The sequence below is a fragment of the Ornithorhynchus anatinus genome, chromosome 1, assembly GCF_004115215.2.
Source record: "Ornithorhynchus anatinus isolate Pmale09 chromosome 1, mOrnAna1.pri.v4, whole genome shotgun sequence".
In the NCBI taxonomy this organism is placed as follows: domain Eukaryota; kingdom Metazoa; phylum Chordata; class Mammalia; order Monotremata; family Ornithorhynchidae; genus Ornithorhynchus; species Ornithorhynchus anatinus.
The window spans coordinates 181,068,894-181,081,761 of NC_041728.1; the positions used below are offsets into that span (position 1 = coordinate 181,068,894).

Genomic DNA, 12,868 nt, shown 5'->3' on the forward strand with positions numbered 1-12,868 from the left:
AAACAAATATTCATTCATTCATTGGTATTTATTGAGCGCTTACTGTGTGCCGAGCACTGTCCTAAGTGCTTGGAATGGACAATTCGGACATAAGTGGTGTGGGGCTGGGAGGGGGGAAAGCAAAGGGAGCCAGTCAGGGTGACCCCGCAGAAGGGAGTGGGAGAAGAGGAAAGGGGGGTGGTTAGTCTGGGAAGGCCTCTCCAGCGAAATTCAAGATCACCCCTCCAGGAAGCCTTCCCGCACTCAGTTCAGGGGATAGAGCACAGGCCTGGAAGTCAGAAAGACCTGGATTCTAATCCTGGCTCTGCCCATATCTGCTGTGTGACCTTGCGTAAGTCACTTCACTTGGCAGTCGGCAGGTCACGTGTGCTAATCCCAAATCTACCACTTGTCTACTGTGTGATTTTGGGCAAGTTACAATATCGCCAAGATCCGCCCTTTCCTCTCCACCCAAATGGCTACCTTACTGCTACGGGCTCTCGTTATATCCCGGCTAGACTACCGTGTCAGCCTTCTCTCTGATCTCCCTTCCTCCTCTCTCGCCCCACTCCGGTCTATTCTTCACTCCGCTGCCCGGCTCATCTTCCCGCAGAAACGATCTGGGCATGTCACTCCCCTTCTTAAACACCTCCAGTGGTTGCCTGTCAACCTCCGCTCAAAACAAAAACTCCTCACTCTAGGCTTCGAGGCTGTCCATCCCCTTGCCCCTTCCTACCTCTCCTCCCTTCTCTCTTTCTACCGCCCACCCCTAACGCTCTGCTCCTTTGCCGCCCACCTCCTCACAGTCCCTCAGTCTCGCCTATCCCGCCGTCGACCCCCGGGCCACGTCCTCCCACGGTCCTGGAATGCCCTCCCTCCTCATCTCTGTCAATCTAATTCTCTTCCCCTCTTCAAATCCCTACTTAAAGCTCACCTCCTCCAAGAGGCCTTCCCAGACTGAGCTCCCCCTTTTTCCCTCTGCTCCCTCTACCCCCCTTTCACCTCTCCGCAGCTAAACCCTCTTCTCCCCCCTTTCCCTCTCCTCCTCCCCATCTCCCGTCCCACCCCCTCAGCACTGTACTCGTCCGCTCAACTGTACATATCTTCATCATCCTATTTATTTTGTTTATTTTGTTTAATGAGCTGTACATCACCCTGATTCTATTTATTTGCTATTGTTTTTATGAGATGTTCTTCCCCTTGACTGTATTTATTGCCATTGTTCTTGTCTGCCTGTCTCCCCCAATTAGACTGTGAGCCCGTCGAAGTGCAGGACTGTCTCTATCTGTTGCCGATTTGTACATTCCAAGCGCTTAGTACAGTGCTCTGCACAGAGTAAGCGCTCAGTAAATACTATTGAATGAATGAATGAATGAACTTCTCTGGGCCTCAGTTGCCTCATCTGTAAAATGGAGATTGAGGCTGGGAGCACCATGTGGGACTGTATCCAGCCTAATTTGTTTGTATCCACCCCAGGGCTCAGTACAGTGCCTGGCATATAGTAAGCACTTAACAAACACCATCATTATGATTATTATTATAATTCTCTGTGCCTCAGTACCCTCCTCTGTAAAATGGGGATTAAGAGTGTGAGTGCCATGTGGGACAGGGATGGGGTCCAACCTGGTAACTTGTTCCTACCTCTGTGCTTAGGGCTTGGCATGTAGTAAGCCTTAATAAGTACTATTATTACTATTATTATTCACCCAGCAGGATTCCGAGATGCATTTCACCTCCTTTAGCTCTCTCCTGTCATTACTGTGTCTGTCTGTCCGTGTGTAGGTGAGACCGCCTGTGACTATGTCCTGTTGGAAATCACTGGTATTTACTGAGTGCTTATTGTGTGCAGGGCACTGTACTAAGCGCTTGGGAGAGGACAATATAAGAATAGAACAGACATATTCCCTGCCTGTTGTGCCCCCACTGCCCTGAGAATTCCCTTTTTTATGGTATTTGTTAAGCACTATGTACCAAGCACTGTAATAAGTGTTGGGGTAGATGCAACCTAATCACTTGTGGGAAAGTAGCGTGGCCTAGTGGCTAGAGCCCGGGCCTGGAAGTCAGAAGGTCATGGGTTCTAATCCCGGCTCCACACTTGTCTGCTGTGTGACTTCGGGTAAATCACTTCACTTCTCTGTGCCTCAGTTACCCCATCTATGAAATGGGGATTAAGGCTGCAAGCCCCTTGTGGGACAGGGACTGGGTCCAACCCTATTTGCTTGTACCCACCCCAGCACTTAGTAGAGCGCCTGGCACATAGTAAGCACTTAACAAATATCATCATCATTACGAGAAGCAGCGTGACTCAGTGGAAAGAGCCCGGGCTTGGGAGTCAGAGGTCATGGGTTTGAATCCCGGCTCTGCCACTTGTCAGCTGTGTGACTATGGGCAAGTAACTTCACTTCTCTGTGCCTCAGTTATCTCATCTTTAAAATGGGGATGAATACTGTGAGCCTCACGTGGGCCAACCTGACGACCCTGATTCTACCCAATACTTAGAACAGTGCTCTGCACATAGTAAGCACTTAACAAATTCCATTGTTATTATTATTATTATTATCATCAGGTTGAACACAGTCCCTGTTCATGATGGTCTTCATCTCTTTTTTACAGATGAGGTCACTGAGGTATAGAGAAATGAAGTGACTTGTCCGAAGTCACGCAGCAGGCAAAGGGGCGGAGCCGGAATTAGAACCCAGGTCTTTCTGATTCCCAGGCTCGGACTCTAGCCACTAGGCAACGCTGCTTTTCACGGTCTTCATCTCTTTTTTGCAGATGAGGTCACTGAGGTATAGAGAAATGAAGTGACTTGTCTGAGGTCACGCAGCAGGCAAGGGGTGGAGCCGGAATTAGAACCCAAGTCTTTCTGACTCCCAGGCTTGGACTCTAGCCACTAGGCCACGCTGCTTCTCTGCCCTGGGAAAAGAGACAGTCTTGGACGCCCCCCTCCACAAACCTCTAAGCCCAGCTCTCTGACTCCATGAGGAGTGGGCTTGGAGGAGGTGATAATGTCAACGGTCCTGCCCCCTGAGGATGCGAGGAAAGAGATAAGAGGAGGGCTCAGACCTTGGCCCTCTCTCCCATTTGCCCCCTCTCCCCCCTGCCCCCCATCTCTGTCTTCCTACCCAACCTAGACTCTATTTATTGCCATTGTTCTTGTCTGTCCGTCTCCCCCGATTAGACTGTAAGCCCGTCAAAGGGCAGGGACTGTCTCTGTTACCGATTTGTACATTCCAAGCGCTTAGTACAGTGCTCTGCACATAGTAATCGCTCAATAAGTACGATTGAATGAATGAATGAACCTCTTCAGCTCCCCAATTCAATCAATCAAAAAAGTATTAATTGAACGCTTACCGGGTGCCAAAGCTCTATGCTAGCACTTGGGAGAGTACACTGGAGTTTAGTAGGATCAATCCCTGCCCTCGAAGAGCAGTATGGTGAAACAGCAAGGCCTTAGTAATAATGTTGGTATTTGTTAAGCGCTTACTATGTGCAGGGCACTGTTCTAAGCACTGGGGGAGATACAGGGTCATCAAGTTGTCCCAGGTGAGGCTCACAGTTTTCATCTCCATTTTACAGATGAGGGAACTGAGGCCCAGAGAAGTGAAGTGACTTGCCCACAGTCACACGGCTGACAAGTGACAGAGCTGGGTTTCGAACCCTCATCTGTAAAATGGGGCTTGAAAATGTGAGCCCCACGTGAGACAGGGACTGTGTCTCACCCGATTTGCTTGTATCCACCCCAGCGCTTAGTACAGGGCATGGCACATAGGAAGTTCTTAACAAATGCCATAATTATTATTATCAGTGCTTAGTACAGTGCCTGGCATATAGTAAGTGCTTAACAAATACCATTATTATTAATATTATAAATTCTGGCTCTGTCACTTACTTGCTATGTGAGTTTGGGCAAGTCACTTCTCTGGGCCTCGGTTTCCTCATCTGTAAAATAATAATTATGGTATTTGTTAAGCGCTTACTACATGTAAAATGGAGCCATATCCTGTTCTCCCTCCTAGTTAGACTGTGAGCCCCATGTAGGACAGGGACATCGAGTGTCTGACTAGATCATCTTCATGATCCCTGCCCTCAAGGAGCTGACAGTCTACTGTGAGCAGAGCACTGTACTGAGCACTTAGGAGATTATGGTAGAGTTAGTAGACATGATCCCTGCCCTCAAGGAGTTGGCAATCTCTGCCAGCTAGAGCACTTTACTGAGCGCTTGGGACAATAGAGCTAGTAGACACGATGATCCCTGCCCTCAAGGTACTTCCAGTCTAGGAGGGGAGGCAGATCTTCTAATAGATTACAGACAGGTGCAAGAGAAAGTGGCAAGAAGGGCTGACTGCGTGGGTGAGGAAGGGCTTAATGAGTTGGCAGGGAATTGAGCCCCAGTGCTCCGGGGCAGCTGCTGAGGAGCTCGTTTCCTGGGCTGCAGTGCTCCAGGGTGGCTGCTAGGAGCTCATTCCCTGGGCCGCAGTGCTCCAGGGTGGCTGCTAGAAGCTCATTTCCTGGGCCGCAGTGCTCTGGACCAGCTGTTAGGAGCTCATTTCCCCGGCTGCAGCGTTCCCCCTGCTAGAACCTCATTTCCTGGGCTGCAGTGCTCCGGGGCAGCGGTTAGGAGCTCATCTTCTGGGCTGCAGTGTGCTCCTAGGCGGCTGCTAGGAGCTGGTTTTCTGGGCCACAGTGCTCCGGGACAGCTGCCGGTAGCTGGTTTTCCATCCCTCAGGGCGGTGGGCAGTCCACTGGTGATGGACCCCATCAGCATCTGCCGGAAGGCCCGGCGCCTGGCGGGAAGACAGGCGGAGCTGTGCCAGGCGGAGCCCGAGCTGGTGGCCGAGCTGGCTCGGGGGGCACGCCTGGGGGTCCGCGAGTGCCAGTTTCAGTTCCGATTCCGCCGCTGGAACTGCTCCAGTCACAGCAAGGCCTTCGGAAGGATCCTGCAGCAAGGTGAGAGGGTGGGGACTCTTCATTCATTCATTCAACCGCATGTATTGAGCGCTTACTTTGTGCGGAGCACTGGACTAAGCGCTTGGGGGAGGAAGATATAAGAGGGGGCCGGGCCAGGTCATGGGGGGGACGGGGGTCGGAAACATGGGAGACTTGGGACATCCATTCATTCGGTCATATTTATTAAGCGCTTACTGGGTGCAGAGCACCGGACTAAGCACTTGGGAAAGTACAGTGCAACAATAAACAGTGACAATCCCTGCCCACAACGAGCTCACATTCGGGGACAGGTTGGGAGGAGGGGGTGGGTTTGGGGAGGAAGTGGGGGGTGAGGAGAGTGGAGACGATTCTGGGGAGAGAGGCTTATGGGGGTGCGTGCGTGTGTGTGTTTAAATGATATTTGTTAAGCGCTCACTGTGTGCCGGGGTAGATGTGCATTAATCAAGTTGAACACAGTCCCTGTCCCAAATGGGGGCTCACATTCTTAATCCCCATTTTACACATGAGGAAACTGAGGCCCAGAAAAGTGTGTGTGTGCTTTAATGATATTTGTTAAGTGCTTACTATGTTCATTTATTCAATCATATTTATTGTGCACTTACTGTGTACAGAGCACTGCCCTAAGCGCTTGGGCGAGTATAATATAACAATAAACAGACACAATCCCTGCCCACAACGAGCTTTGCCAGACACTGTACTGAGCACCGGCGTAGTTACAAGTGAATCAGGTTGGACACAGACCCTGTCCCATATGGGGGCTCACACTCTTAGTCCCCATTTTACAGATGAGGGAACTGGGGGCCAGAGAAGTGTGTGCGTATGTGTGTGTTTTAATGATATCTGTTAAGCGCTTACTATGTGCCAGACCCTGTACTAAGCGCTGAGGTAAATACAAGTTAATTAGGTTGGACACAGTCCCCTTCCTACACGGGGGCTCACAGTCTTAATCCCATTTTGCCAATGGGGGAACTGAGACCCAGAGAAGTATGTATGTGTTTGTGTATTACACGTGTGTGTATGTGTGTGTGTCCTTTCCCATCCCCAGGAATTGTCCCTTGGCTCCCCCCCAACCCTGACAAGGATGCCACCTGGACCCCTAACTGTGCCCTCTGACCCCTAAACGGTCCACCCCTCCAGACCCTGCTTCCCTGACCCCTTTTGCTCCCCCAAGCCCCCTTCCCAAGCTCCCCCCCCATCGCCACCCCATCCCCACGCGAGTCTTTCCGTCCTCCGGCCTCCTGCAGACATCCGGGAGACGGCCTTCGTGTTCGCCATCACGGCGGCAGGGGCGAGCCACGCGGTGACCCAGGCCTGCTCCATGGGCGAGCTGCTGCAGTGCGGGTGCCAGGCCCCTCGCGGCCGGACCCCCGGCCCATCCGGGACCCCCGGCCCGCCCGGGACCCCTCCCCAGGCCGCCGAGGGCAGCGCCGCCTGGGAGTGGGGGGGCTGCGGGGATGATGTGGACTTCGGGGACGAGAAGTCCCGGCTCTTCATGGACGCCCAGCACAAGCGAGGGAGGGGAGACATCAGGGCCCTGGTCCAGCTACACAACAACGAGGCCGGACGCCTGGTGAGCCTGGGGAGACAGTCTGGGGGGTGTCCTTTCCAAGCGCTTAGTCCAGTGCTCTGAGCACAGTGAGCGCTCAATAAATACGATTGAATGAATAATAATAATGACGATGGCATTTGTTAAGCATTTACTATGTGCCAAGCACTGTTCTAAGCGCTGGGGTAGATCCAGGGTAATCAGGTTGTCCTACATGGGGCTCACAGTCTTAATCTCCATTTTACAGATGAGGGAACCGAGGCACAGAGAAGCGAAGTGGCTTGTCCAAGGTCACACAGCAGACAAGTGGCGGGGCCGGGATTAGAACCCACATCCTCCGACTCCCAAGCCTGGGCTCTTTCCACTAAGCGACGTGGAATGAATGAATGCCCACCCCAGTGCTTAGTACAGTGCCTGGCACCAAGTAGGCACCCAACAAATACCAGCCTTATCCTCATTATTATCCCCAATCATTCATTCCATTGTATTTATTGAACACCTACTGTGTGCAGAGCACTGGACTAAGCTCTTGGGAGGGTCCTCTAGAACAGTAAACAGACCCACGACCAAAGTCAGTACTCTTGGGTTGCAGACCCCCTCCCCTCTCTGTGCCTCAGTTTCTCCCTCTTTCGGGTGCCCCAGAGAGATCCAAGCCCCTCCAGCAGCATCGGGCCCTTCCCTCTGCATTCCACAGATCCCTCCCTGAGCAGGAAGGGGGGTGGGAATGGGGGGCGTGGGGCGGGGGTGGGAAACCCAAGGCGGTGTTGAGGCAGGCCCACATACCTGTCGGGCCGGGCCGGGCCGGGCCGGGCCCGGCCTGGGTGAGAAACCCCAGCTCCCGGCTCCATGTCTGGGATCTGCCCCTCCATCAGTCTGCCCGGGGGGTGGGAAGGTGGGGAGGCTGGGGGCAGAGGAGGAGGGGAAACTGACACCCAAACCCTCCCCGACACCCCTCAGAAACTCATAAATCTCATCTCCCTGTGTCTCTCTCATCTTTATGTCTCCCTCTAACCCCCTTTGTGTCCCTCGTATCCTTGGCTCCCCCTACCCCGGCGTGATGTCGTCCCCCTCCCCGCAATCCTCGGGGTACCTCCATATCTGGGTGTCTCTCCCCCCCACCTCCCATCCTGCCACCCCTGGGTGTCTCCCCATCCTCCGGGTCTCCCCCATTCCTCGTGTCTCCTTCCATCCCCGTGTCTCCCTCCATCCCCGTGTCTCCCCCATCTCCCCCCATTCCTGTGTCTCCCCCATCCTCGTATCTCCCCCATCCCCATGTCTCCCCACCCCCGTGTCTCCCCCCATGTCTCCCCCACTCTCGTGTCTCGCTCATCCCCGTGTCTCTCCATCCTCGTATCTCCCCAACCCCATGTCCCCCACCACCCCCGTCTCCCCCCACCCTTGTATCTTTCTCTTCCCATCCCTGTGTCTCCCCATCCTCACGTCTCCCTCATCCCCTATCTCTCCACCCCCTTGTCTCCTCCCATGTCTCCCCTACCACGTGTCTCGCTCATCCCCATGTCTCCCCAACCCCATGTCACCCCCACCCTCGTGTCTCCCCCCACCCTCGTGTCTCTCCCCATCCCCGTGTGTCCCCACTCTCGTGTCTCCCCCCACCCTCGTGTCTCCACCATCCTCATGTCTCCCCCATCCCCCATCTCCCCACCCCCGTGTCTCCCCCACCCTCGTGTCTCCACCATCCTCATGTCTCCCCCATCCCCCGTCTCCCCACCCCCTTGTCTCCCCCCACGTCTCCCCTACCCTCGTGTCTCCCCCATCCCTATGTCTCTCCCACCCTCGCGTCTCCCCCATCCTCACGTCTCCCTCATCCCCCGTCTCCCCACCCCCGTGTCTCGCTCCTCCCCACGTCTCCCCCACCCCATGTCTCCCCACCCTCGTGTCTCCCCCATCCCCATGTCTCCCCATCTTCATGTCTCGCCCCTGTGTCTCACCATCCTCATGTCTCCCTCATCCCCCGTCTCCCCACCCCCTTGTCTCCCCCCACGTCTCCCCTACCCTCGTGTCTCGCTCGTCCCCATATCTCCCCACCCTCGTGTCTCCCCCTACCCTCGTGTCTCTCCCCATCCCCGTGTCTCCCCCACCCTCGTGTCTCCACTATCCTCATATGTCCCTCATCCCCCGTCTCCCCACCCCCGTGTCTCGCTCCTCCCGTCTCCCCCATCACCATGTCTCCCCACCCTCGTGTCTTCCCCCTCCCCATGTATCCGCACCCTCGTGTCTCCCCGACCCTCGTGTCTCCCCCAAACCCATGTCTCCCCATCTTCATGTCTCGCCCCTGTGTCTCCCCATCCTCGTGTCTCCCCCATCCTCGTGTCTCCCCCATCCTCCGTCTTCCCACCCCCGTGTCTCTCCCACCTTCGCGTCTCGCTCCTCCCCCCGTCTCCCCCATCCCTATGTCTCCCCCGCCCTCGTGTCTCCCCACCCTCGCGTCTTCCCCATTCCCGTGTCTCCCCACCCTCGTGTCTCCCCACCCTCGCGTCTTCCCCATCCCCGTGTCTCCCCACCCTCGCGTCTTCCCCATCCCCGTGTCTCCCCACCCTCGTGTCTCCCCCATCCCCATGTCTCCCCATCTTCATGTCTCGCCCCTGTGTCTCCCCATCCTCGTGTCGCCCCCATCCTCGTGTCTCCCCCCTCCTCCGTCTTCCCACCCCCGTGTCTCTCCCACCTTCGCGTCTCGCTCCTCCCCCCGTCTCCCCCACCCCTATGTCTCCCCTCCCTCGTGTGTCCCTCAACCCTCGTGTCTCCACCGTCCTCACGCGTCTCCCTCATCTCCCGCCTCCCCACCCCCGTGTGTCCCCCATCCCACTGTCTCCCCGACCCTCGCGTCTCCCCCACCCCCCCGTGGGGTGTCCCCACGGTCCCCGCCCGCGTCAGGCGGTGCGGAGCCACACGCGCACGGAATGCAAGTGCCACGGGCTGTCGGGGTCCTGCGCGCTGCGCACCTGCTGGCAGAAGCTGCCGCCTTTCCGCGAGGTGGGCGCCCGCCTGCTCGACCGCTTCCACGGGGCCTCCCGGGTCATGGGCACCAACGACGGCAAAGCCCTGCTGCCCGCCGGCCGCACCCTCAAGCCCCCCGGCCGGGCCGACCTCCTCTACGCCGCCGACTCGCCCGACTTCTGCGCCGCCAACCGGCGCACGGGCTCCCCGGGCACCAGGGGCAGACCCTGCAACGGCAGCGCGCCCGACCTCAGCGGCTGCGACCTGCTGTGCTGCGGCCGAGGGCACCGCCAGGAGAGCGTCACCCTCGAGGAGAACTGCCTCTGCCGCTTCCACTGGTGCTGCGTCGTCCAGTGCCACCGCTGCCGCGTTCACAAACAGCTCAGCCTCTGCCTCTGACCCAGGCCGCCCGCCTGGGGCCCCCCCTCGGACCTGGGGGAGGGCTTCCACCGGGGCCGCCTCGTCCGGTGCCATCCTTGCCGGGCGCGCCACCCGCCCTGGGCCCCCACGGACCAGGCGCCCGGGGGACCCGGGGGCGGCAGCGGGAGGAGAAGCGCCTTGGGTCGCATCCGCCGGGGCTGCGTGGCCCGGTGCCATCCTTGCCACGCGTACAAACAGCTCAGCCTCTGCCTCTGACTGCGACCACCCGCCCTGGGCCCCCTCGGACCGGGCGCCCGGGGGACCCGGGAGCGGCAGCGGGAGGAGAACTGCCCTGGGTCACATCCACCGGTGCTGCGTGGCCCGGTGCCATCCTTGCCACGCACACAAATAGCTCTGCCTCTGACTGCGACCGACCACCCGCCCGGGCCCCCTCGGACCGGGCGCTTCGGGGACTCATGGGCACCAGCCGGCGGAGAACTGCCCTGGTTTACATCCACTGAGGCTGCGTGGTCCTGTGTCACCCTTGCCAGGCGCGCCACCCTCCCTGGGCCCCCACGGACCAGGCGCTCGGGGGACCCATGGGCACCAGCAGCAGGAGAACTGTCCTGGGTGACATCCACCGGTGCTGCGTGGCCTAGTGCCATCCTTGCCACGCACACAAATAGCTCTGCCTCTGACTGCGACCACCCACCTGGGCCCCCTCGGACCAGGCGTTTCGGGGACCCATGGGCACCAGCAGGAGGAGAACTGCCCTGGGTCGCATCCACCGGTGCCGCGTGGTCTAGTGCCATCCTTGCCATGCGCACAAACAGCTCAGCCTCTGCCTCTGATTGCGACCACCTGCCCTGGGCCCCCTCGGACCCGGCGCCCGGGGGACCCGTGGGCGGCAGCAGGAGGAGGACTGCCCTGGGTCGCATCCACCGGTGCCGCGTGGCCTAGTGCCATCCTTGCCATGTGCACAAACAGCTCAGCCTCTAACCGAGACCAGCTGCCCTGGGCCCCCTCGGACCGGGCATTCTGGGGAGCGGCCTTGGCCGGCTGAGGTCTCGGGGGGTGACCGGAAGGAACTCGGGCTTCAGGGGCAGAATTGTACCCCCCATTTAGACCCCTTGCTGACCTCTGACCGGATGGACAAGGACCCCAGGAGCCCGTTAGGCCGCTAGCCTTGGACACCGTTGTCTGAGGAAGTGTCTGCAAGGACTGGAGAATCCCCCCCGCCCCCCAGACTAACGGTGGGGAGGACGGGACTCCTGGGTCCCTGGTTGCCTCTGCCCTGCTCCAGCCTCAGACCACGCCCTGCCTTTCAGGCGAACTCTGGCCGGTCCATCCCCTGGACCCCGGCCCTGCCCCAGCCAGGAAGACCCTCTTCGCTGAAAGAAGGGGTGGAGGGGGAGGGGGTGACGAGAAGGACGTGACCCCCACACGTCTTCCTGCGAGGAATGCTGATGGATTCATTCAGTCGTATTTATTGAGCGCTTACTGTGTGCAGAGCCCTGTGCTAAGCGCTTGGAAATTCCAATAGGCCCCGGGGCGCCCGTTGACTGGAGCAGCTTTGGGAGATAACAACAACAATAATAACAGTGGTATTTGTTAAGTACTTACTATGTGCCAAGCGCTGTTCTAAGAGCTGGGGTAGATATAAGGTCATCAGGTGGTCCCACGTGGGGCTCACAGTCTTCATCCCCATTTTACAGATGAGGGAACAGAGGCACAGAGAAGTGAAATGACTTGTCCAAGGTCACGCAGCAGACAAGTGGAGGGGTCGGGATTAAAACCCACGACCTCCAACTCCCAATCCCGGGCTCTTTCCATTAAGCCACCCTGTTTCTCTACAGAAGCGAAATGAGGGTGGAGTCGAGGGAGGGGGTGGGAGCCCAAGTGAAGGAGGTTAGGAAAAAGGGGGGAGCTGCAAAGGGGGAGGGGGAGGGCGACTGAGGGGGATAATAAAGTTATTTAAGCCACTGGGGCTGACTGTGATTTGACGACGACGAGTTTCCAAAGATCATGATGGGGCAAGAATCGGGAGCCCAGATCGGGATGGGGGGGAGGGGGGAGATGTTTTGTTGTTGAAATCTGCTTCCTCTCTCAGCTTCCACCTCCTCTTCCTCCTCCTCCTTTTCTTCCACCTCTTTCTCCTCTTTCTCCTCCTCTTCCTCCTCTTCTTTCTCCTCCTTTTCCTCTTTTCCTTCTCCTCTTCCTCCTCCTTTTCCTTCTCTTCTCCTCTTCTCCCTACACTTTCTCTTCCTCCTTCTCCTTTTCCTCCTCCACTTCCCCCTCTTTTCTCCCCTTCCTCCTTTTCTTCCTCCTCTTTCTCCTCTTCCTCCTCCTCTTCCTTCTCTTCCTCCTCTTCTCCCTCCACTTCCTCTTCCTCCTCCTTTTCCTCCTCCTCTTCCCCCCTTTTTTCCCTCTTCCTCCTCTACTTTCTCCTCTTCTTCCTTTTCCTTCTCTTCCTCCTCTTCTTTCTCTTCTTCCTCCTCCTTTTCCTTCTCTTCTTCCTCTTCTTTCTCCACCTCTTCCTCCTTCTCCATTTCCTCCTCCTCCTCTTTCTTCTCTTCCTCCTCTTTTTCTTCCTCCTCTTCCTTCTCTTCCTCATCCTTTTCTTCCTTGTCCTGTTCCTCTCTTCTACCTCCTCCTCCTCTTCTCAGTTCTACATTCAATTACTTCCATGGATTACTCTATTTGTAAAGATTTTCCTGCCCGACACCTGCATTAGAGTGGAAGGTCCTGGTGGGCAGGGAAATTCCTCCTGCTTGTTTTTATACTTGCCATTTATATTTAGTTCTTAGTCCAGAGGGCCCCTGATGGATCCTAAATAAATGCTCTCACTCCTTTTCTTCCTCCTTCTCTTCTTCGTCTTCTCTCCTTCCTTCTCTTCTTTCACCTCCTCCTCCTCCTCTTCATCTTCCTCCTCTTCTTCATCTTCCTCCTCTCCTTCCTTCTCTTTCTCCTCCTCTTCTTTTTCATCTTCTCTTCTTCCTTTTCCTGCTTCACCTCCCCCTCCTCCTCTTCTTCCTCCTCATTTTTCTTCATCAGCATCTAGCTGAACTGTATCCCTTG

General features: G+C 56.7%; 1 protein-coding gene across 1 annotated transcript in view; it reads left to right on the plus strand.

Moving 5' to 3' along the window:
- The window catches only part of WNT6 (Wnt family member 6), a 31,357-nt gene extending 19,920 nt beyond the window's left edge, over window positions 1-11,437 (plus strand). Inside the window, exons 2-4 of the mRNA XM_029069573.2 lie at window positions 4,709-4,929; window positions 6,174-6,499; window positions 9,368-11,437. Coding sequence (XP_028925406.1) covers window positions 4,709-4,929; window positions 6,174-6,499; window positions 9,368-9,829 — 1,009 coding nt within the window. The 3' untranslated portion in view covers window positions 9,830-11,437. The remainder of the gene's footprint in view (window positions 1-4,708; window positions 4,930-6,173; window positions 6,500-9,367) is intronic.
- The last annotated feature ends 1,431 nt before the right edge of the window (window positions 11,438-12,868 follow it).